The sequence below is a fragment of the Podarcis muralis genome, chromosome 16 (genome assembly GCF_964188315.1).
Source record: "Podarcis muralis chromosome 16, rPodMur119.hap1.1, whole genome shotgun sequence".
Classification (NCBI taxonomy): domain Eukaryota; kingdom Metazoa; phylum Chordata; class Lepidosauria; order Squamata; family Lacertidae; genus Podarcis; species Podarcis muralis.
Window position 1 is genome coordinate 10,687,490 of NC_135670.1, and position 21,986 is coordinate 10,709,475.

General features: G+C 47.4%; 1 protein-coding gene across 1 annotated transcript in view; it reads left to right on the plus strand.

The window, feature by feature from the left end:
* Positions 1–15,799, plus strand: part of CNIH2 (cornichon family AMPA receptor auxiliary protein 2) — a 53,269-nt gene extending 37,470 nt beyond the window's left edge. Inside the window, exons 3-6 of the mRNA XM_028709897.2 lie at positions 5,747–5,794; positions 8,436–8,548; positions 9,846–9,989; positions 11,100–15,799. Coding sequence (XP_028565730.1) covers positions 5,747–5,794; positions 8,436–8,548; positions 9,846–9,989; positions 11,100–11,127 — 333 coding nt within the window. The 3' untranslated portion in view covers positions 11,128–15,799. The remainder of the gene's footprint in view (positions 1–5,746; positions 5,795–8,435; positions 8,549–9,845; positions 9,990–11,099) is intronic.
* Positions 15,800–21,986: the final 6,187 nt, after the last annotated feature.

Here is a 21,986-nt window from a genome sequence, read left to right on the forward strand (position 1 = left end):
ATTTCTGCATTGCGGGGGGTTGGACTAGATTGCCCTCTAGGGTCCCTCCCAACCCTGCAATTCTATGACTCTATGACCTCCTGTTTGAAACTCTCAAATAAATAATAGGAAAGGCCACCGTGAAGCAAAAAAAAGCAGCTGTTCAGTTTAAAGCAAGGTTTTAAAGCATCATCAAATCACCTCCTCCCCGCGAGGATATATTTGTTCGATAACCCCCACCCTCCAATCTGGGTCTGTAAGGTGAACTCTCAGAGCAGAGACATTGGACCCTCCGGAGAAGGAGGCAGCGGAGGGGGAAGATGGGGTGGGTGGGTGGTGAGGAAAGAGCTGTTTTTGAAAGCTGGCAGGGCTGTTGTACTGCAATTGGGAGGATAAAAGGTGGCTTTCATCCGCCGCTGAAAGAGCACAAAGGAATGGCAGGAGTCGGGAACATTCAGCCATAGGAAACCCTTTGAAATCCCGCCCTGAAAGTGTCGCTCAGCAGCCTCCCCGCAGAAGCAGGGGGAAGCCGCTGCCCCCTCCCCAGCGCTGCGCTGCCTCCCCCGCTCGCGCTGCCGCAGACAGGCTGGCGGATGTGCCGGCGCTGTTCATTCAGAGATAAATATCAGAAGAGGGAAGATATCAGGAGGTTCTCAGACCAAAGGCCCGTCCAGTCTAGCATCTGGCGTCCCCCAACCAGATGCGGATGGGAGTCAGACAAGCGGGACATTGGCATGGCAGCAACAGATCTGGCTCCATCTGCGCTCTCCATCTAAAGCAGCGTGTCACCACTTTAAACAGCCCCAGAGGATTCTGGGAAGTGTTGTTTGTCAAGGGTGCTGAGAGTTGTTAGGAGCAGACGCTTCCTCCCCTCGCAGAACTACAATTCCCAGAGTCCCCTGGGAAAAGGGCCTCGTTTTTAAACCACTGTGGAATGTATAGCTCTGTGTGAGGGGAACAGGGGTCTCCTAACTACTCTCAGCAGCTTTAAAAGTCATGTTTTCCCCCAGAGGATGCTGGGAACTGTAGTTCGCGAAGAGTGTGGTTAAGAGGCCCTCACAGAGCTACACATTCCACAGTGGTTTGAAAATGGCGGCTTCTTTCCAGGGAACTCTGGGAGTTGTAGTTCTGTGGGGTGAATTGGGCCCTCCCAACAACTCTCAGTGTGCTTCAGCTCCCATAATTCTCTGGGGGAAGCCATGATTGTTCAAGTGTTATGGTGCTTTTTTAAATGTAATGTATAGTGCTGGTGGAGGTATAGCGGTGGGGAGCCCTTTACAAAATAAATGGATGAATCTTTCTTCTGTGGGGACTCTGGGAAACTTGCCTACTGTACAAAAGTAAAAATTATATCCATTGCTTCACCTAATTGCTTTTTGCCTCTGGCCCCGCCCACAATTGGCATGTGGCCCCCAGAATGTTGCAGTGCGGCCCATGGGGCTGAAAACCATTCCCAAGACCGACTTAACATTTTCAGAATGGGAGCTTTGCACACTTCAAACTGCTGTGCATCTCTCTGCGAGGAAAGGATAGTACGATGCAGGGATTGTCCTACGAAAGAGGGCGATAGAGTTCTCTATTGTCAGACTCCAGCTCCCATCTGCCCCAGCCATGGGCATAGCCAAGGGAGGGCATGGGGCAGCAGTGGCGGAGCTTCGTGCTCCAGCACCGGGGGGGGGGGGGGGAAGAGAGCAGGCGGGGGCAGGGCTGGCACGCATCCAGGGGGCAGGGGGCGCTTTCTGGGGGCGGGGATCGCCCCTCTTCCTCCGCCAGTGGGGGCAGCTGCCCCTCATCAAGTAAAACAATAGAAATACTTAACTAACTGACCAATCATGTCGGTTCTGCCCCCCAACAAAATTCCTGGCTATGCCCATGGCCCCGGCCAGCTTTGTCCAGTGGCCTGGAATGATGGGAGCCATAGTCCAACAGCATCTGGAAGTCCACAGCCCCCGCCCCTCCCCATCCCTGGTGCAAAGGTTCTGCAGGTCATTTTTGGCCCACGTTTAATTGGCACCGACAGTGGTTCCTAGTAGGCCAGGAGATGGCATTATATGAGTGAAGTCCACTCTCCTCTGAGCTATCCACTTCATAGGATAGTTCAAGTCGGTAGACCATGAGACTCTTCACCTTAGGGTTGTGGGTTCGAGTCTCACATTGGAAGATTCCTGCATAGCAGAGGGTTGGACTGGATGATCCTCGTGGTTCCTTCCAACTGTACAATTCTATGAAATGGAGGTGCAAGATCAAGGACAGCTTGGTAACAAAAGTGGAAGTTTTTGAACAAGGGAAGGAAATATTAGGTTAGCTCCTGGGCTGTCCCTGATAACTTTCAAACACGAGAGAAAGAGAGAGAGCGCTGGCGCAGTGCCAGGAAGGTGGCACATCTTCTGGGTTGCCCCCTCCCCTCCCCTCCTGCAAGTATAAATAGTTTTGTTTGACCTCAATTTCTCTCCACGTGTCAGAGGCACCAGAAGAGGAACTCACAGCGCAGGCCAAGGTTAATCTCCCGTCCCCTGTCCCATCTCTCTCTTGGGATTCACCATGTGGCCTAAGGGGAGGGAAATTGGGATTTTGGCAAGTGGGCAAAATGGCCTCATGAGCTAATTTGGACAGGTGGGTGGGGACGGCCAACTGCCAATCATTCCTGACGTCACAATGACACCGGGTTCAGTTTTTGTGCCTCAAGTGACTGTCGGGGCTCGGCAGAACCACATGCAAGTGGGACACCCAGCCAATATTTTGGGATGGGGCCCACGACCCTCACATGTGAATTACCTGACATTTGGAAGGTACGCTATTTGAGAGTTGGCTCAGCAAAGCACCCCACAATCAGCTGTGGGGCAGGTAAAACATTGGCTCGGCCTAGAAAGGGTTTGCTGGTACAGTGGTGCCTCACAAGACAAAATTAATTCGTTCCGCGAGTTTTTTCGCCTTGCGATTTTTTCGTCTTGCGAAGCACGGTTTCGGAAAAGTTTTGGAAAAGCTTCAAAAATCACCAAAGTCTTCAAAAACCTCAAAAAAGGCTACCACACCGCCTGCTACAAGTTGCTCTTCGAAGCCAAGTCACAACTGTATTAACGGTTTTAAGAAAAAGGAAACAAACTTGCAAGGCGTTTCTGTCTTGTGAAGCAAGCCCATAGGTAAAATCGTCTTGCGAAGCAACTCAAAAAACCAAAAACCCTTTCGTCTTGCGAGTTTTCCGTCTTGCGAGGCATTCGTCTTGCGAGGTACCACTGTACTGGCAATGAGCTGATTGGTGGCACCTGCAAAACCCTGCGCAAGAGGGCTTTTTGAAAAGGCCTCTGCAAGGCCCGACTATCAGTCTCGGCAGAGCCCCTTTCAAAGCGCAAGATGGCAGGAACAGAACTGGCTGGCTAGATCGGAAAAGGGGGTTCAGGCAGGGTTCATGGGTCAGCGCCGAAGGGTGTCTCTGCGTGGAGCCACTGCTCTTGACCTCCCAAACGATGCAGGTCAGGATTTGAAGGGCTGCCGCCAGGGCTTACAAAATAATTACCACCAATTAGTTAAAAAATACAATTTTGGGATTAAGGGGCTGCAAACCAGATAAGGACAGAGCGCTGGATAAATGCGATTTTTGAACGGTTCATTATCCCCGTTCGCTGACAGATTTATTCCCCACGCACCCAGAGGATTACACGGTGTGTTGCGTTTTAAGAAAAGCAAGCCGATGGGCTGCCTGTTCACACTTCCGGTTCAGATTGCGGTGCTGGTGCCAGGATTCGGCCTCTGAGGGTCAGCAGCCTTGTCAGATTCCTATGTAGCATGGAGAACTTTGCATCTTCGCTCCAGCACTGGCGAGGAATAAATAGCTGGATCTGACTCTCTTCTTTTTGTATTTTAAAAATGCCTGCTTTGGTTTGGGGAAAAAAAATTGTGCATGTTGGTCAGCCCCCCCCCCTCGTTGCTTTAGGGCTTCTTGTACAGTGGTAAGGTAAAGGTACCCCTGCCCGTACGGGCCAGTCTTGACAGACTCTAGGGTTGTGCGCCCATCTCACTCAAGAGGCCGGGGGCCAGCGCTGTCCGCAGACACTTCCGGGTCACGTGGCCAGCGTGACATCGCTGTACAGTGGTACCTTGGGTTAAGAACTTAATTCATTCCAGAGGTCCATTGTTAACCTGAAACGGTCCTTAACTTGAGGTACCACTTTAGCTAATGGGGCCTCCCGCTGCCGCCGTGCCGCTGCTGCGCAATTTCTGTTCTTATCCTGAAGCAAAGTTCTTAACCCAAGGTACTATTTCTGGGTTAGCGGAGTCTGTAACCTGAAGCGTCTGTAACCCGAGGTACCACTGTGTGTGTGTGTGTGTGTGTGTGTGTGTGTGTACAGTGGTACCTCAGGTTAAGAACTTTATTCGTTCTGGAGGTCCGTTCTTAACCTGAAACTGTTCTTAACCTGAGGTACCACTTTAGCTAATGGGGCCTCCTGCTGTCGCTGTGCGATTTCTGTTCTCATCCTGAAGCAAAGTTCTTAACCCGAGGTACTATTTCTGGGTTAGCGGAGTCTGTAACCTGAAGCGTCTGTAACCTGAGGTACCACTGTGTGTGTGTGTGTGTGTGTGTGTGTGTGTGTATACAGTGGTACCTCAGGTTAAGAACTTTATTCGTTCTGGAGGTCCGTTCTTAACCTGAAAGTGTTCTTAACCTGAGGTACCACTTTAGCTAATGGGGCCTCCCGCTGTCGCTGTGCGATTTCTGTTCTCATCCTGAAGCAAAGTTCTTAACCCAAGGTACTATTTCTGGGTTAGCGGAGTCTGTAGCCTGAAGCGTATGTAACCTGAAGCGTCTGTAACCCGAGGTACCACTGTATATATATCCCCTACTCTCAGTAGACCTAGTGAAAGGAGTCTACTCTGAGTAAGACCAAATGTGTGTGTGTGTGTGTGTGTGTGTGTGTGTGTGTGTGTCGCTTTTTACCCCCCCCCCCAATGAACTCTAAGCAACTTGTGGAAAACAAAGATTAAGAATAAATAAAAACCAACCTAAAATTCTCATATTAAAAGTACTCCTGGAGATGCCAGGGATTGAACCTGCGACCTTCTGCATGTGAGGCAGAAGCTGTGGTGCTGAGTTATAGCCCACCCCCTAAAAATAAAGGAAGGAAATAAAGGAAGATCCCCTAGGTGGGCTGATTTAAAAAGGAGTCCAGGAAGCTGCGTTATACTGAGTCAGACCACTGGTCCATCTAACTTATTGACACTGACTGGCAGCCACCCGACTTGGAAAGTTCCATGGGTTGAACCCGGGGCCTTCTGCAGGCAAAGCAGATGTTCTGCTGCTGAACCCCGGCCACTCCCCACATCAGAAGGCTTTTGCAGGGTAATCTTAGCAGAAGCAGAAAAACATTTAGGGGGGTGGGAAGACCAAAGGAATGGGGAACAGGAAATGACCCACTGCCCAATAAGGACTCATCAGCAGACTCAACTGGGTGTGGAATGCTGACTGTTGGGGGGTGGGAATGGAAATGGAGGAGGAACGGAATGGAGTATCCAGGAAACGGGCCGATCTGCCTGGTTAGCTGGCACCCACAATAGGAGGACTTTGCGCTGCAACATTCTGTTGCTGTTCAACCTCCCCCCCCCCCAACCTCCCCCTATACAAATCCTTACAGAGATATTTAATGTTCTCTGGTTACATCCCTGAGGATCCATCAACTCTCCCCCTATCCTCCCCCTCCTCCCTCCATCTTACCCAGTTGTTCCCCTAGCAGTTTGACTAGTGTTAATTTCATTTTTTTATTTCTGTACTTAGAGAGAGAGGTTGAAAAACATCGAACGCATCTGTTGCCTCTTGAGAAAGGTGAGTGCCTTTTTGCCTCTTTGTCTGCTGGTATCTTTCACCCTCATTTAACCTTTTCCCTTTGAGAACCGTATGACACTCTCATCTCCCTGATGGGCAAACCTGTCAATTCCAGTTCCTCTTGGTTTCTCATCTTTCTGATGTTAAGGTCAGTCCTCCACATCAGTTTGTGATTCCCGCCCCCTCCCCCAAATTTCATGAAAATTCATCAGCAGTTTAGTGCAAATTTTCTTCTAATACACACATTTTTCTGTCCCATTTTGCTCAATATATCTATGCTCTTGCAAGCAGTTCTCCCTAAAACAGCCCATTTTTCTACGTTAGTTTCATTAATATATGCATTTATATGCACATGTTTTTTGCACTTTTGCCTACTATACATGTTTTTGCAAAGCATGTTTTCCATAATGTCTGTATTTTCCCAAATATAATGCATTTTGTATGTTATTTTCTTGTACACACACACACACACACCTCATCCTCGGCACCCCTTAAGGTAAAGGGTAAAGGGACCCCTGACCATTAGGCCCAGTCGTGGCCGACTCTGGGGTTGCGACGCTTATCTCGCTTTATTGGCCGAGGGAGCCGGCGTACAGCTTCCGGGTCATGTGGCCAGCATGACTAAGCCGCTTCTGGCGAACCAGAGCAGCGCACGGAAACACCGTTTACCTTCCCGCCGGAGCGGTACCTATTTATCTACTTGCACTTTGACGTGCTTTCGAACTGCTAGGCTGGCAGGAGCAGGGACCGAGCAACGGGAGCTCACTCCGTTGTGGGGATTCAAACCGCCGACCTTCTGATCAGCAAGCCCTAGGCTCTGTGGTTTAACCCACAGTGCCACCCGAGTCCCTTTCGGCACCCCTTACCTTACCCTATAAAAAGCATTATTCAGACTAGCAGTTTACACAACCCACTAAGGAAGATAATAACACAATCCAAAACAATAACAATTAATTGCACAGCTATTCAAAATGTGATTAAAACTCTTTAGTTTAATTAATTCAACAAAATGGATGGGCTGGATTCAGTGGTACCAGCTTTTCAAAGTCTGGGAGCCATTCACACCTCCAGTGCCCCTCTGCCACCCACTTGCCTCTGAGCACCCTCCCCCAAATAATCCCACCGCCCGCCAGAGGGTGCCACTGCCCAATTTGGGAACCACTGTTGGCATTTTTCTACACATTGTTAAGAGAACTTCATGGCAAACCTTAGAGAGGTGCAAATTTCTAAGGCTGTGTTTTGGGCCACAAAATATTGGGAAGTATTAACTAGTGTAATTCAACTTTAAATGCAAACGGAGTCAAATTTCTACCCCCGCCCCCGCCACACTCTGGGATGATCCTCCAGAGCACCCTTAACTCTGGCACCCAAGGGTGTCAATTGACGAGCCATATCAGATGAGTATCTAATTGCTCCCACTTTACCGTTCTCCCCCCTCTTTCTGATGTTCTTGGTATGCATGCTGCTGTTTACGTATCCAAAACCGGGATAGCTCAGTCAGTAGAGCACGGGACTCTTGATCGAAGGGTCGTGGGTTTGAACTCAACGCTGGGCAGAAGATTCCTGCATTGCACAGGGTCCTCGTGAATGACCCTCATGGTCCCAACTCTACAGACTCTGAAAACTGCCCCACCCATGCAAGAAGGGGGTTATCAGCAGACATGTGGGAAGAACCTGGAGCTTTGCAGGATTACACACACAAAAAAGTTAGGAAGAATACTCTAAAGGGGTGGTGAGCCCCCCAAAACTGTCCAGTGAGGACTGAGTATATTCAGTGGTTACAGAATGCTGACTGATGGGGGGAGGTGGAAAAGAAAAAGACATGGAAGGAGAATAGAATGTAGTGACTAGGGAATCTATAATAGGGAGGGCTCTGTACTGCAACATTTAGATGCAGTTCCCACTTGTCAAGACCAAGGGCACACCTACATCCATTTAAAGCACTGTGATGCCACATCATCATCAATTTATTATTTATACCCCGCCCATCTGGCTGGGTTTCCCCAGCCACTCTGGGAGGCTTCCAGCAAAATATTAAAATACAGTAATTCATCAAATATTAAAAGCTTCCCTAAACAGGGCTGCCTTCAGATGTCTTCTAAAAGTCAGATAGTTGTTTATTTATTTAACATCTGGTGGGAGGGCATTCCACAGGGCGGGCGCCACTACCAAGAAGGCCCTCGACACTGGACTTCAGTGTCTGGGCAGAATGATGATGGTGGAGATGCTCCTTTAAGAGTCATGCCCTCACCACAAAGAACCCCGGGAACTGTTGCTTGTTAAGGCTGCTGAGAGTTGTTAGGACACCCTTCCTAGAGCTACAATTCCCATAGTGGTTTAACAACCCACCCATCTTTCCAGAAGAGCTGTAGCAAAAGAAGGGTGACCGGGTGCCCTACTTTCCAGTTCTGTGTTCGAAGGACTTCTTGAAGGTCTTTAGGGTCTAAATCTGGTGGGCAGAGTGGGGGGAATTGGCCCACAGGTTCAGGAAGATGTAAGTTGTAGTCCCAACAACATTTGTGGGACACCAGGTTTTGGGGGAGGCTGTTTTTAATAGGTTCTTTTAACTGCTGTGTGTCGCACTGAGTGCAATATGTGCCCAAAATAGCCTCCCTTTTTGACCAGAGGGTTTCTCTTGCAGCTCGTTGTTCCCGAATATTCCATCCATGGCCTTTTCTGCCTGATGTTTCTCTGTGCAGCTGAATGGGTGACTTTGGGACTTAATATCCCGCTGCTTTTCTACCACTTGTGGAGGTGAGGCTGAACACCAACACGGCCTAAACACACCCCAGTGCTTCCACGCTGCAGTTCACGACAGGGAGATTGTAGCCTTCCACATGTTGTCGAACTGCAACTCCCTCCAGCCCTCGCCGTTGGACATCCTGGCTGGGGGAGGCGGGAGTTGGAGGCCGGCAATATCTGGAGGTTCGTCATCCCTGGTTTACAGCACTGGGAAGTAGTTTAACACCAGAATCAATTTCTACAGCCGCCAGGAAGACACTCAAATCTTTCACTTCTGTTTTCAATTAACCACAGTTTAGTGTTACTGTACATCCAAACCGTAAACTGTGGTTATTTTTTTAACTTAGACTTGTTTGAAACAAGCCAGCTTCAGAGATCATAATTTGAATCTGGCTTATTTTAAGCAAACCACAGCCACGGTTTTGGCAGTTTCAGACAACACAAGATGAATTTCAATTAATTACAAATGCAAACTGTAGCCGATATATAACTTATGTTAAAAGAAAGGAAAGTTGGCTTATTCATTTTTTGAAATATAGCACTTGGATTCCAGGATTTATTGTGTTGGGTGCTGAACTGAAGTGTGGATGAAATTAAAAACAAAAATACACACACACATATACCATAAAACCTGACACAGGTTTTTAAATTGTGTTAGCTGTGAAACTTGACCTGTTTGCAAAACATAAATAAATAGCTTTAGGGGATCATCTCATTCCCTGCACTGGGACAAGCCTGTAAGGATAGTTAGATTATAGTCTATTTCTGTACATCTCTGTAGGTTTGAAGTTGCAGCCCAGGAAATTGATGCTTATAGAAACTTGTGCAGGAGGGAGGATGCAGGAAGCAGGAGGGGAAGGAAGATTGCCCTTTGCCAGCAGAAATGAAATATTTAAATTGTATCATTAGACCATACCTGCGCCATGTTTCTGGGTCTCAGAAAACAGGAAGCTGCCGTATACCCAGACTATTATTCTCTCTAGCTCACAATTATCTACTTTGGGGCCCCAACTTCCATTAGCTCCAGCCAGCATGGCCAACAGTTGAGAATCCTGCAAGGTGACAGGTTCCTTGCCTTGGAGGAAAGGCAGGGTTAATTGTAATAATAAATAATGCCTTGCTAAACTGATCAGGGAACACCTTTTTTGCATATGTCGTATCAAGAGGTTTTCAATAAATGAATCTAAGCAATGAATTGGCTCAAATGTAGCAGATCTTCTTTAAGACAACCACCACCTCCACGAGATGGAAATTTAGGGAAGAGATTGGACATTTTCACTCACCTCTTTCTTCCCGACCTGCCCTCCAGGTACTTCCACCGCCCAGCAGATGGCTCAGAAGTGATGTACGATGCCGTCTCCATCATGAATGCCGATATCTTAAACTACTGTCAGAAAGAATCGTGGTGCAAACTGGCCTTTTACCTGGTGTCATTCTTCTATTACCTGTACAGGTGAGCTTCGTGTGGTCAGAGAAGTTGGCGGGGGGGGGGGGGTTTGCTGCAGACTCACTATGCACAATAACAATCTGCTGTATAGAGGATCTTTAGGGCACAATCTTTGAGATCCACGGGGCTGCAGATTTAACTGGGCTTTAGTAAAGGCAATCCTGTCTCTCCATTTCTGTGCAAATCCTTAAAATGAGAAGGTAGCACCAAAGGAGTTCTTATACAATGCTGCTATTTTAGAAATGGATGTTGCTGCTCTGTCCATTTGACGGGGTACATCAGATAATCGCTGCTTCAAAAGCCCTTTCCACAAGCTCCACCCCAGCTTTTAACTTACAGTTCAGAAAAGCCTAATTTCCCCACTGGGGATGAAATAAACTGCTTCCAAGGTCCGCAGCTACCTGAAGAGGACAACACGGCTACTAAAAATAATGTTTAGGCAGAAATCTCATATTATTTTTAGGTCACTGTAAGCATTGTCATTGTTACCGGTTCAGCTGTGTATAAGAAGTAGTCCAGTGTAGAATAAATACAGTTATTAAAAATTGATTTCTAGTATTTATGGACCACTTTTCACCATAAATAGTCTCGAAGCAGTTTACAAATGAATCAATAAAATAACGCACCAAAGGTCTGGAACCCGTGACCCTCCAAATGTTGTTACTAAATGGGAAAGGGTCGAGGTAGCTCCATGCTCCTTATAAATCCTTTTTTTAAAAAAAATCATTTTTATTGATTTTCCAATAAAAAACATCCAATTAAATATCCAATCATAATACTTCAATTAAAAAATGAAAAATTAAAATAAAAAAGATCAATTTATAGTCCAAATGGTATTTATTAATTTCTTGGGGCTCCCCACAGTCTGGATCTCTGGAGCATATCTCCACACCTTAGTCCTGCTTCTCTTTCTTGTATCCATATTTTCCACATCTCAATATTAACGCTTGGTAATTTTTGCTCCTTATTAATCCCAATGCGTAGTTTGTTTCTTAGCTACTATTATTATGAGGTTGAGTGGGGGGGGGGGGACCTGTGATCGTTGCTGTCTTCGTCCTGACTTTGGTGACGGCTTCTTCTCTCCTTCCTTTCTCGCTCCACGTTCCTGCTTTCCAGTATGGTTTATACGCTGGTGAGTTTCTAACAGACACCCTTTGCAGGGTGGGGGACGCCCACCTCACCTGGACTACGAAGTTAACGTGCCAAGACTGTGTGGCAGGGTGGGACGGACCCATGCCAGGCCCGAGGGGCCCCCACCCCACTCCCATGTCCGAAGCCAATTCACGCTGCAAGACTGTCCTTTTCCTGGCTGCCTTGGACAATGATACTCTGCTGCCTCATACCGGATAGGGGGGCCTTCCGTACCACCACCACCACCAAACCCCCCAGCCCCAGAAATAACGACCGCTGGCTCTATATTTTGGAAAAGGAAGCTGGAGCCGGCCTCTCCGCCGATGGACCTCCCCGTTGCAAGGAGCTCATTGAGGGAGGGCCGCAGCCGGAATGGAGTTTTCGGTTGAGGGGTCCAGACCGTATTGGGGTGCAGGGCACTATGTGTAAAGCAGAACTAGGGTCTCTCTCCAGCTGCATTTATCTCCAGCTCTCGCTGGACAGGGAACCTTTTGTGTGTATGTGTGTGTTCTTCTACTGCTTTGGGATATTTATATATTAAAAAAAATAAATCTGGGGAGAAGGTGTGTGTGTGGTTCACCCCACTCCCCGACTTCTTTCCACGGCCCCAGCTCCTGGGGAGGTGTTCCTCGAGATATAGTTGAATGTCGCGTCCCCCCGCCTTATTTTTTTGGGTAGGTTTGGTGACGGTAACAACTTCTCCACAGTGGAAGGAAGGAGGAGGACTGGAGAGGCGAGGGAAAGCCTCAGCAAAACCGCGGTGGCAAAGTTGGGCGGCCATTTTGTCACCCTTGCTAGCAGAGGAGATTCGGGGAGGGGGTTCGGAGTGGGAAGCCCCCCTCCCCAATTCTTCTGCTTTTGTTTCCCCTCCTCTTGCTCCAACAAGAGCAATCAGTCTGCTATGGGAAGCGGTTATTCAGCAAGCGCAGTTTCCCTTTTCTTCTCCTTTATTTCCTTCTGAATTGAATTGCTGAATGTTGTCAGATGGGGAAGGGATGCTGTGACTGGAAGTCGTGGAGGCACTCTGTTGTCATGGCAACTCGCGGGCCTATCTTCCCCGCTGGCGCTTTTCCTTTTTGGTACAACTCCTGGCTTTTCTGGGAGGGGAGTGAGAGGCCTCCCTTTCATGGGAGACGGACCCTGGTTTTATTTTTATTTTTTGGTAGGGCCAGAAATCACTCCCTGCCTGAAACGCTTGAGCTTCTGCAAGCCAGTGTTGACAATACTGAGCTAGATGGATGGTGGTCTGATTCAGTCTAAGGCAGCGTCTTTTTTAAAACCAGGCCTTTCCATGAGGACTGGAATCTTCCTTTATTTTAGGGGATAGGGCCAAAACTCACATATCCCACAAGTGTCCTGGGAAAAGCCGAGAAAGTGGCGGCCATTTTGGTTGGCGTGATTTTGCGACACAGTTTCTCCCCTGAAAAAGTGTGGAACCACAGTGCGAAATATGTGCAAGATCACAGCAACCCCAATGGCTGCCATGTTCTCGTGATTAAAAAAAAGCGGTGGCATCCTGGATTTTGACTTCATGGTGCTGGAGGGTATGAACTCAGTGGCATAACATCTGCCTTGCATCCAGAAGGTTCTGCCGCCACTTGCCCCTAAAGGCAGGTGTTGATAAATCCAAAATAAGAACCTATATAAGAAAAAAATAGACCTGCTGGGCCAGACCCCATGTTCTTCTTAATCCAGCGTCCCAAACAGTGGCTAGCCAGATGCTTTATGGGAAGCAGGGCTGGAAAGGAAAGGGCCTTCTCATGTTGCTTGCCCTCAGCTTATGCTAACTGCTCCTGAACATGGAGGCTCCAGTACCTATCCTAGCTGACAGCTGTTGTTAGACTTATACCCCCACCCCCTTCAAGAATGTGCCTCGTCCTTTTCTAAAAGCCATCTGAAGAGAAAGCCCACGTGAGCCAGGAAGGACCATAACTCAGTGGGAGAGCATCTGCTTTGCATGCAGAAGGTCTCAGGTTCGAGTCCTGGCAGCTCCAGGTAGGGCCTCTGTCAGAGGCAGCTGCTGCCAGTCAGTGTGGACAACACTAAGCTAAGATGAACCCATGGTCCGGCTTCCTCTGTTCCTAAAGGCCCTCACTGTGTCTTGAATTGAAAATCAATTCGGCATTTTTTTAAAACAAGCCTTTTGAATGTTTGTTTTTGTTGATTGTGCTTAAGAGACCACTTTGCAATAAAAACGGCTTACCGACAGTAAAATCCACATCCAAAACTTAACCGATCCACATAAGGGACACTGCAGTAAAATCAGATAAGTGGCTGGGTACAAATAATAAAATTATTGTTATTGTTATGATGCTGATGATTAATAGGAGTCAGTTTAAAAGAAGTGTAATTAAATGAAAAATATAAACAGTAAGCAGCAGGGAAAAACCAGCCCAGTAGTCCTCAGCACTTATTTAAGTGAAAAAGGGGGGCGGGCTGCCTATTGATAGGGCCAAAACTCACATATCCCACAAGTGTCTCGGGGAAAACTGGGACATCCAGTTTTTTAATCTGGAGAAAGTGGCAGCCAGTTTGGTTGGCGCGATTTTGCGACACAATTTCTCCCCCCAAAAAGTGTGAAATGTGTGCAAGATCAATGATATCCAGATATTATTTTTCTGTAAAATATCTAAAACTTTTAATGAATAATCATTTAAACCAGGCTTTTTCCTGGTTTTTAATACCCTAGTCCTTGAAGCTGTTTTTCTACCCTAAAAATTCAAAAAAAAAAAAAAAATAGTCACCCTTAGGCACTACTGAAATTATTGAGATTTATACACAAATAATTTCTTCTGGATTGAGGTCTGAACATGGTAATTATTCTTACTCTTACCTCCTAGTCTAAGATGCTCACGCACAAAATATATATGGTGTGTGGGGGTGTGTGTACACACACACACACACACACACACACACACACGTATGGAAAATATTTCCCCTCAAACAAGTAATGATATTTGTAATCACCGAGAGGTGAAAATAGCAGAACCAAAGCTGGGTGTTACATCGTCTGTCAGGCCAGTTTGTTGCCCAGCCCAGAGGTCCTGCAATACACCATCTTATTTATTTTTTTCATTAAAAAATTATATACCGCTTGATTGTAAAAAAGAAAAAGAAAAACCTCAAAAGCAGTTTAGAGAAAGAAGAAAACAATAAAATGCTTAGCAAAAAAATAAAAATACTTTCAAACAAATTATTGAAAATCTACAATGAGATAAAAACCAGATTAAAGGTCAGCATTTCTACACATCTGGGTAGGCTTGCCTAAACAAAAACGTTTTTAGCAGGTACCAAAAAGGGTGCCTGGATGCTAATAGGCAGGGAATTCCAAAGCATGGGTGCTGGCACACTTAAATACCGAATTCATACAAATGTGGAATGAGCATTATGTGGCACATTTGGAGCTGTCAAGTGGGCATATATGGGGCAAGGCCACCTTGCGAGTAATTTTGATGGATTGATTCAATTTCTTACCCATCCTTCACCCTCAATAAGGTCCCAGGGGCAGCTTACAGCAATACAGTTGTAAAAAACAAACAAACAGAAAACGCAGTTAACAATCAAAACTGTTCCCAATAGAGCAGAACAGTAGAAATCCAACAAAATGAAATACCTTTAACTGCTAAAGGTCGGGGTACAGAGGTGCCTCTCCTGCATAACGGCAGAAGCTGTGCAGTGTCAATGCCATATACACACACCTCTCTGTGCAGAGGGAGGCCCAGCCATTCAGGGAGCTGTCACAGAGCAAGCCCTCTCCCAAGAGGTCATTTCCTGAACTGCCGAAATAGCCTCCCCTGCCCCCCCCCCCAGGTAGATCTGTACACCCAAGAAAGTTGGTAGGGGTGGAAACGGCCTTTCAAATCCATGTATTTATGTGTGAGTTTTGATTACTGATCTGGATACCCTCTCCATCAAATCCCACATAAATTTCTCTCTCTCTCTCTCTCTCTCTCTCTCTCTCTCTCTCTCTCTGTGTGTGTGTGTGTGAGAAAGAGTGAAGGCTGTGAAAGGCACTCTGTGCGTTCTCAGAGGCTCCTCCTGCCGGCATTATTTACAGCGCACGGAAACTTGGATGGAAGTCCTGGGCTTAGGGGTTGCCAATTCAGCAGTTTTTTATAAAAAAAATAATCTTTTTAAAAAACAAAACCCAACCTGGCCTGCTCCTGTGATTTTTATTTACTTGCTTGACCTTCAGAAACCAGCAGGGGATGTGTTCCAGAACATGTTGATGAGTATTATCATTTCTTAACATTTGTAGTTCAAGTTGGGTTTTCGGAGCAATTGTCACTTAATTAAGTTTCTCGGGACCTGGTTAAATTTTGTGTGTGTGATATAACCCTATGACAACCTGCTTTCTATTTGGATTTTCTTGCCTTGACGGTGTCCTCTTAGCTCGTTAGGGGAGAAGTGTTTTTGTCTGGATCCAGCCTGCTTATGATGCGTCCAGTTTAGGGGTGGTCAAAACAGAAACAAATGGGACAGACCGCCAATGAAATCTGGAAAGTCTGGTCCTGGAGGATTTGGGGTGGTGGTGGTGGGAACGGTCACCTCACCGTGGTACTATTGATTCCTAAGCCCCTTCCCTTCCTTGCGCTCTTTTTTAAAACTAATGACCCCCCCCTCCCCAGGGGACTGTTGTATAAAGAAATTCTGTTGGAAATAAAAAAAGAAACGATTTGACTGTGGCTGGTGAATAGTCCCATTATCCTGATATATTGGGGGGGGGGGGCGGCTCAGGCACACCACATTTCCCTCCCAGGGTTAGAAACTCATAAATATAAGCTAGGCGCCAAATGGATTCTTAAACCAAGGTTACAGTCGCCAAAGCGGAATGTTTAGTTGGCATTTGGGGGCAAGCAAGATGGGACGTGGGTGGCACTGTGGGTTAAACCACAGAGCCTAGGGCTTGCCGATCAGAAGGTCGGCGGTTCGAATCCCCACGACGGCGTGAGCTCCCGTTGCTCGGTCCCTGCTCCTGCCAACCTATCAGTTCAAAAGCACGTCAAAGTGCAAGTAGATAAATAGGTACCGCTCCAGGTGGGAGGTAAACAGCGTTTCCATGCGTTGCTCTAGTTCGCCAGAAGCAGCTTAGTCATGCTGGCCACATGACCTGTACGCCGGCTCCCTCAGCCAATAAAGCAAGATGAGCGCAGCAACCCCAGAGTCGGCCACGACTGGACCTAATGGTCAGGGGTCCCTTTACCTTTTTAAGATGGCGCCAAAGTCTTATTTTTCAAATGATGGACTGGCACATTCTCAGTTAAACATCTGGCTAGTTCAGATGACAACCTTGAGCTCAGTTAAGAATTTTGATAATTTAAAAGAAGAAAAGTTCCTTGACCTAGGGAATAATATATATTAGCCTATTCCGACCTCTTTTTCTTAATGGTGACATGAACCATTCACAATGTAAGAATATTCTTCACAACTGTGAGCAGGGAAGTGGGGTGGGGTATGTGAAGCGGCAACAATTCACTATCACATTGTTCACTGCCCTTGGCTCAGGCTGCACAGGAAAAGAATTTTGGTTCCTGAAATTCATTTCAATTGTGCAGATAACTGATAGAATTCTACAGGATGGGGTATTAGTGTGAAAGCAGTTCAAGGATCCCCAGACTTTCACCTCCAGATGGTGGATATGTCAGGTAGTATCCTGGCCATTGGTCAAGTACAAAATGTGCCTGGCTAATTTCAAACACTGTTTCCTCCTCTAAAGTGGTTTGCCAACTGACCAGGAAAAGACCAGCCAGGCCTGCTTGTGTGTAGTGAAAGCACCCGCTTGATCAGTTTTCCACGGCAACCAGCTTTTATATCCAGGCTGGGGAAACTGCAACCCTCAGTCCCCAGGGAGCACGGCTGCTGCGAGTTGTAGCCAAGCAACAGCTGAAGGGCCAGAGGTTGCCCATCGCTGCTCTGCAGTTAGGTCCCAACTCACAACGCCAAATGTGCCTCCCTGTGCAAGGAAAAGCTGGACCAGGCCAAAAGGGGCCGCATCCTGTTCTCGCAGTGGCCAACCAATGGGAAGCCCACAAGCGGAAGCCGAGTGCAACAGCCTCTCCCTTCTGCATGCAAAGCATCGTGCCTTACCACCGAGCAGTGCGCTTAAATGCTCAGATGCGCTTAAGCTGCATTTCGTTTGGGAGAAAGGATTACAGAGGGAAGGCAAAGTGCTTAATAGAAAAAAATTGAGTTTTGAGAAGCGATTTGGAAGAAAACAAAGAGGGAAAGACGGAGCCCTGCTGACTCAGACCACAAGGCCTCCCTCTCTAATCCAGCAACACACTTCCTACAGTGGACCAAAACTCCAGAAGGAAACATCAGGCAGGACCTTCAGTGCAATCGCCTCCTTCTGCTATTCAACCCTGGTTAGAGGCTGGATGAATTTAAGGCTGTTTGGGACAGAGGTAGAGATCCTTTAGCACACCAACTGTTGCTGGACTACAACTCCCATCATCTCCCATTGGCCACACTCGCTGCAGCTGGTGGGAATTGCGATCCAACAACAATTGGAGGGCCGAAGGTTCCTCACCTGTCCTTTAGGATGTCCCAGCACCTGTTTGAGGTGGCCTCATTCACTATGGATCTGGTCCTCCAAGTTGTTGAACTCCAACTCCCATCAACTCCAGCCAGTGTGGCCAATGGTCAGATGATGGGAGCTGGAGTACACCAAGACTTGGAAGGCCACACACTCCCTACCCCATCCCTGCTATAGGGCATCAGAGGCTGTTACTGTTCTCACCTGAGCAATTCACAGATGTATCCCACGGAGCCTGAGCCATCCGCAGCTGGATTCCTCTTGAAATAGCAACGCTCTCTCGAAAAGCGGCAGTCCCGGCAGAATTTCCCTCCCCAGAGGAGCCAGTCAACCTGGAAACATCCTCTGCCTCCTGGCCGTTCCTTTTTCTGCAGCGGTGCAGAGGCCTCTTGCTTGATTTGAAACTAATGCACAAATTGATTCCGTCCAGCCAGGTGAGTCCCTCTTCTCCCATGCTCACAGAACCCAGATGCTTTGCCCCAGGGCAGAATAAGTCCACACATACAACCCAAACGTGCACCTGGTCTCCTGTGACTAGCAGCTACAATGAAGGACTGCAGCTGGGCCCTTTTGTGTGCAACAGCCTCTCTCTCTGGATGCGGAACAGAGGGGGAAAGGAATTGGTTTTGTTAGTTCCACAGTCCTGGCATTCAGCAACAATTGGAGAATTAATGGCGAGCTGCGCTGTCGTTTTGCAGCAGCAGTTATTGTGTTGGGAGGTGAGTGGCCCTCAGCCTGTTTTTAAACAGCAAACCTGTGCTCACTGACTGAGAGACCGTTCCCTAAATAAAAGAAAACACACATGTGGTTTTTGTGACCTGCATTCTGTGACAAGAGGGCAAACGACCAACGGCTCCCGAGGATCTAAGCTTATAAAGGTGTGGGATCTGTCACCGAGCATTGCCTCTTATCGAAAGAATCCTAGGCTGCTCTCTGCCTGTTTCCCTGCAAAACCCAGCACAGAGTGGGGTCAGCTGTTAGACTGCGTCTGAGAATATTCTGGGGGAGAGGGGTGAAATGCGTATGTGTGTTTTGTATAGGCACGGTTTATAAGAAGTACTGTGAATGGGGTGTCTGCGAGAGGGAGGGAAGACAGGACACATAGAGACGCTATTACACACACAAACAGCCGCCCCCACATCCACGAATGTGTGCAGATCTCCACTTGCAGGCTACAAAAAAATGTAATCTGAAGCCGTTTGAAGGCTGTCAGCAGACCCATCTCTCCATCCTTCCACACTTCCCCTCCCTCTCCCCCTTAACCTTCTGCTTGCGAGGCTAAACATAGCCAGTTCTTTTCAGTCTTCCTTTCTCTTCTTGTTGCTTAGGATTTTTCCCCCTTCTTCTGCCTCAAGCCAAAAGTGTAATTGTGCTCCATGATTTGGTTTCATGATTCATTTTAAACGCTGTGCTAACCATTCTGCGTCCCCTGCAAACGTTGGGGACAGATGTGCCTTTGTGAGAAGGGGGTGATGTTCTGAACTGGGGAGCAGTGGGGGGGCAGTCAATGGCCACCAAACTGGTTGGCTTTAAAAGATTAGACCAATCCATGGCTGGAGCCCCACTGGTCCCATCACCTCCTGGCAAATAGAAGGGGAAGAAATGGAGGCAGTGAGAGATTTTACTTTCTTGGGCTCCAGGATCACTTCAGATGGTGACAGCAGCCACGAAATTAAAAGACGCCTGCTTCTTGGGAGAAAAGCAATGACAAACCTAGACAGCATCTTAAAAACTAGAGACATCACCTTGCCAGCAAAGGTCCGTATAGTAAAAGCTATGGTTTTCCCAGTAGTGATGTATGGAAGTGAGAGCTGGACCATAAAGAAGGCTGATCGCCGAAGAATGGATGCTTTTGAATGATGGTGCTGGAGGAGAGTCCCATGGACTGCAAGAAGATCAAACCTCTCCATTCTGAAGGAAATCAGCCCTGAGTGCTCACTGGAAGGACAGATCCTGAAGCTGAGGCTCCAATACTTTGGTCACCTCATGAGAAGAGAAGACTCCCTGGAAAAGACCCTGATGTTGGGAAAGATGGAGGGCACAAGGAGAAGGGGACGACAGAGGACGAGATGATTGGATAGTGTTCTTGAAGCTACCAGCATCAGTTTGACCAAACTGCGGGAGGCAGTGGAAGACAGAAGTGCCTGGCATGCTCTGGTCCAGGGGGTCATGAAGAGTCAGACATGACTAAATGACTAAACAACAACATGGCTGGAGCCAGTGTATGCCTGTATAATGGTTAGAGTAGGTATAGGCAAACTTGGCCCTCCAGATGTTTTGAGACAATTCCCATCATCCCTGACCACTGGTCCTGTTAGCTAGGGATGATGGGAGTTGTAGTCCCAAAACATCTGGAGGGCCGAGTTTGCCTATGCCTGGTGTTGGGACTAGGAGAGACCAGGGTTCGAATCCCCCACTCGGCCACGAATGCAGCTCACGCTGGGTGTGACCTTGGGCCAGCCACTGTTTCTCAGCCTAACCTACTTCACATGGTATTTATGGCAGAGAGAACCATAAGGGGGAAAATATGGTAAGATACAAATGCAATCAGTAATGACTACTATGAATACCAGTTGCTGGAAACCACAGGAGGAGAGAGTTCCCGATACTCTCTTGCGATTTGGATCCATTGGTTCCGGTCCTGCCCTCTAGGGAGCAGCAGGAAACACTCTTCCTCCATCTTCCAATGCGACAGCCCTTTAGATATTTGAATATGGCTATCGTGTCACCTCCCAGCTTTCTCTTCCCCAGGCTAAACATACCCAACTCCTTCCACCGTTCCAGCAGGGCTGTCTGTACGCCTGTTGCACCCCTGCCTTCTCTCCCGACTTCATTAGCAATGCCACAAACGCGCCGCCTCTGCCCACACAAACAGTGCCCACCCTCCCCGTTGCTTCCTGCACTCGTGGACCGAAGAAACAGCCACTGCGCGAAATCAAAAATTAAAGAGGTTTTGAATTTCTGCCTCAAAGCACCTGGCATTTGAGATGCAAAGGGTGAAGCCCTGGGCCTGGGAGTTCGGAATGGGAGGGAGTGTATGGAAAAGAGGCTTTGCGCAGATTAAATCCTTACACCGCAGTTTCGCATGGCAAGTTATGCAGCCTCCGAAGGGCTGCGTACGGGCACACAGACATCTAAGGCATCTTTGAAGAAAAGACAGGCCCTTGCAGGTATACATATCCAGGCACGTAGAAGAACACAGACAAGTATTTTTTTTGTGTGCATTGTTTTTTTGCGTTGACTTTAGCTTTTAAATGTCTCCAAATATGTGCCAAGCTTCTTTCCAAAGGATAATTTTGATGTTTTAACTTTTTTTTGTAAACTACTATAAGGTTTTTTATTACAGTTGAGTGATATAGAAATTTTGTTACATAGCAAGATATAGAAATATATATATATATATATATATATGAGAGAATGACTTTGGAGGGCCTGAGGTTCCCCACTTCTGCTGTGGAGTGAATACACTCGACACACAAATTATGTCCTAGAGAGTTCTGTGGGGCTTGGTGCTCATTATGCAGTCATTATACCTGCTGACAACACAAGAAAAGAAATAAGAAGAGTGAACACCGAAAATCTCCTTAAAAGCTGCGTCCTACCATGAGCCCCTGCAGCAGAGGGCTTTGGCCTCTCACCTTTCTGAATCTCACCTGTGTGAATTGACAGCCAAAGGGAGAATAGGCAGTGCTCAGCAGCTGCCAGAGAACGTCTCCTTCAACTCCCTCCTGGGAACAAAAAACTGGTCCTCTGAGAAGTTCCCCCGTAATTGCAAACAGTGAACAAAATGTTTTTTTTTTCTTCACTCCAATAAACGCTCCTTCAGACAAGCCACTGAAACACAAACAGGCACGCACACAGACATCCCACACACAGCCAAGTACCAAACCAGTCTCTCTGCAGCTGGTCCGTGATGCGTCTGCTGCCGCCTGGCGTCAGAGGTGAGTAACTATTCTAAGCTAAGAGGATAGCAGGGAAGTGAAGGCCCACATTCGCTCCACACATTTAAAAGCACTAGGGTACCACTTAAAACAGCCGTGACGTCACCCAAAGAATCCTGGGAAATGTAGTTTGTTAAGGGTGCTGAGACTTGCCTATTCCCCGTTCACAGAGCTACAATTTTCAGAGTAACCCTGGCCATTAAATCACTCTAGGAATTGTGGCCCTGTGAGGTGCTAGGTAGTCTGTGAACAATACGCAGCACTCTTCGGGGAAGTTTTTTATGATTGTTTTACTGTGTTTTTAGCATTTTGTTGAGGGCCACCCAGAGTAGGCTGGGGCAACCCAGTGAGATGGGTGGGGTATAAATAATAAAATTTATTATTATTATTATTATT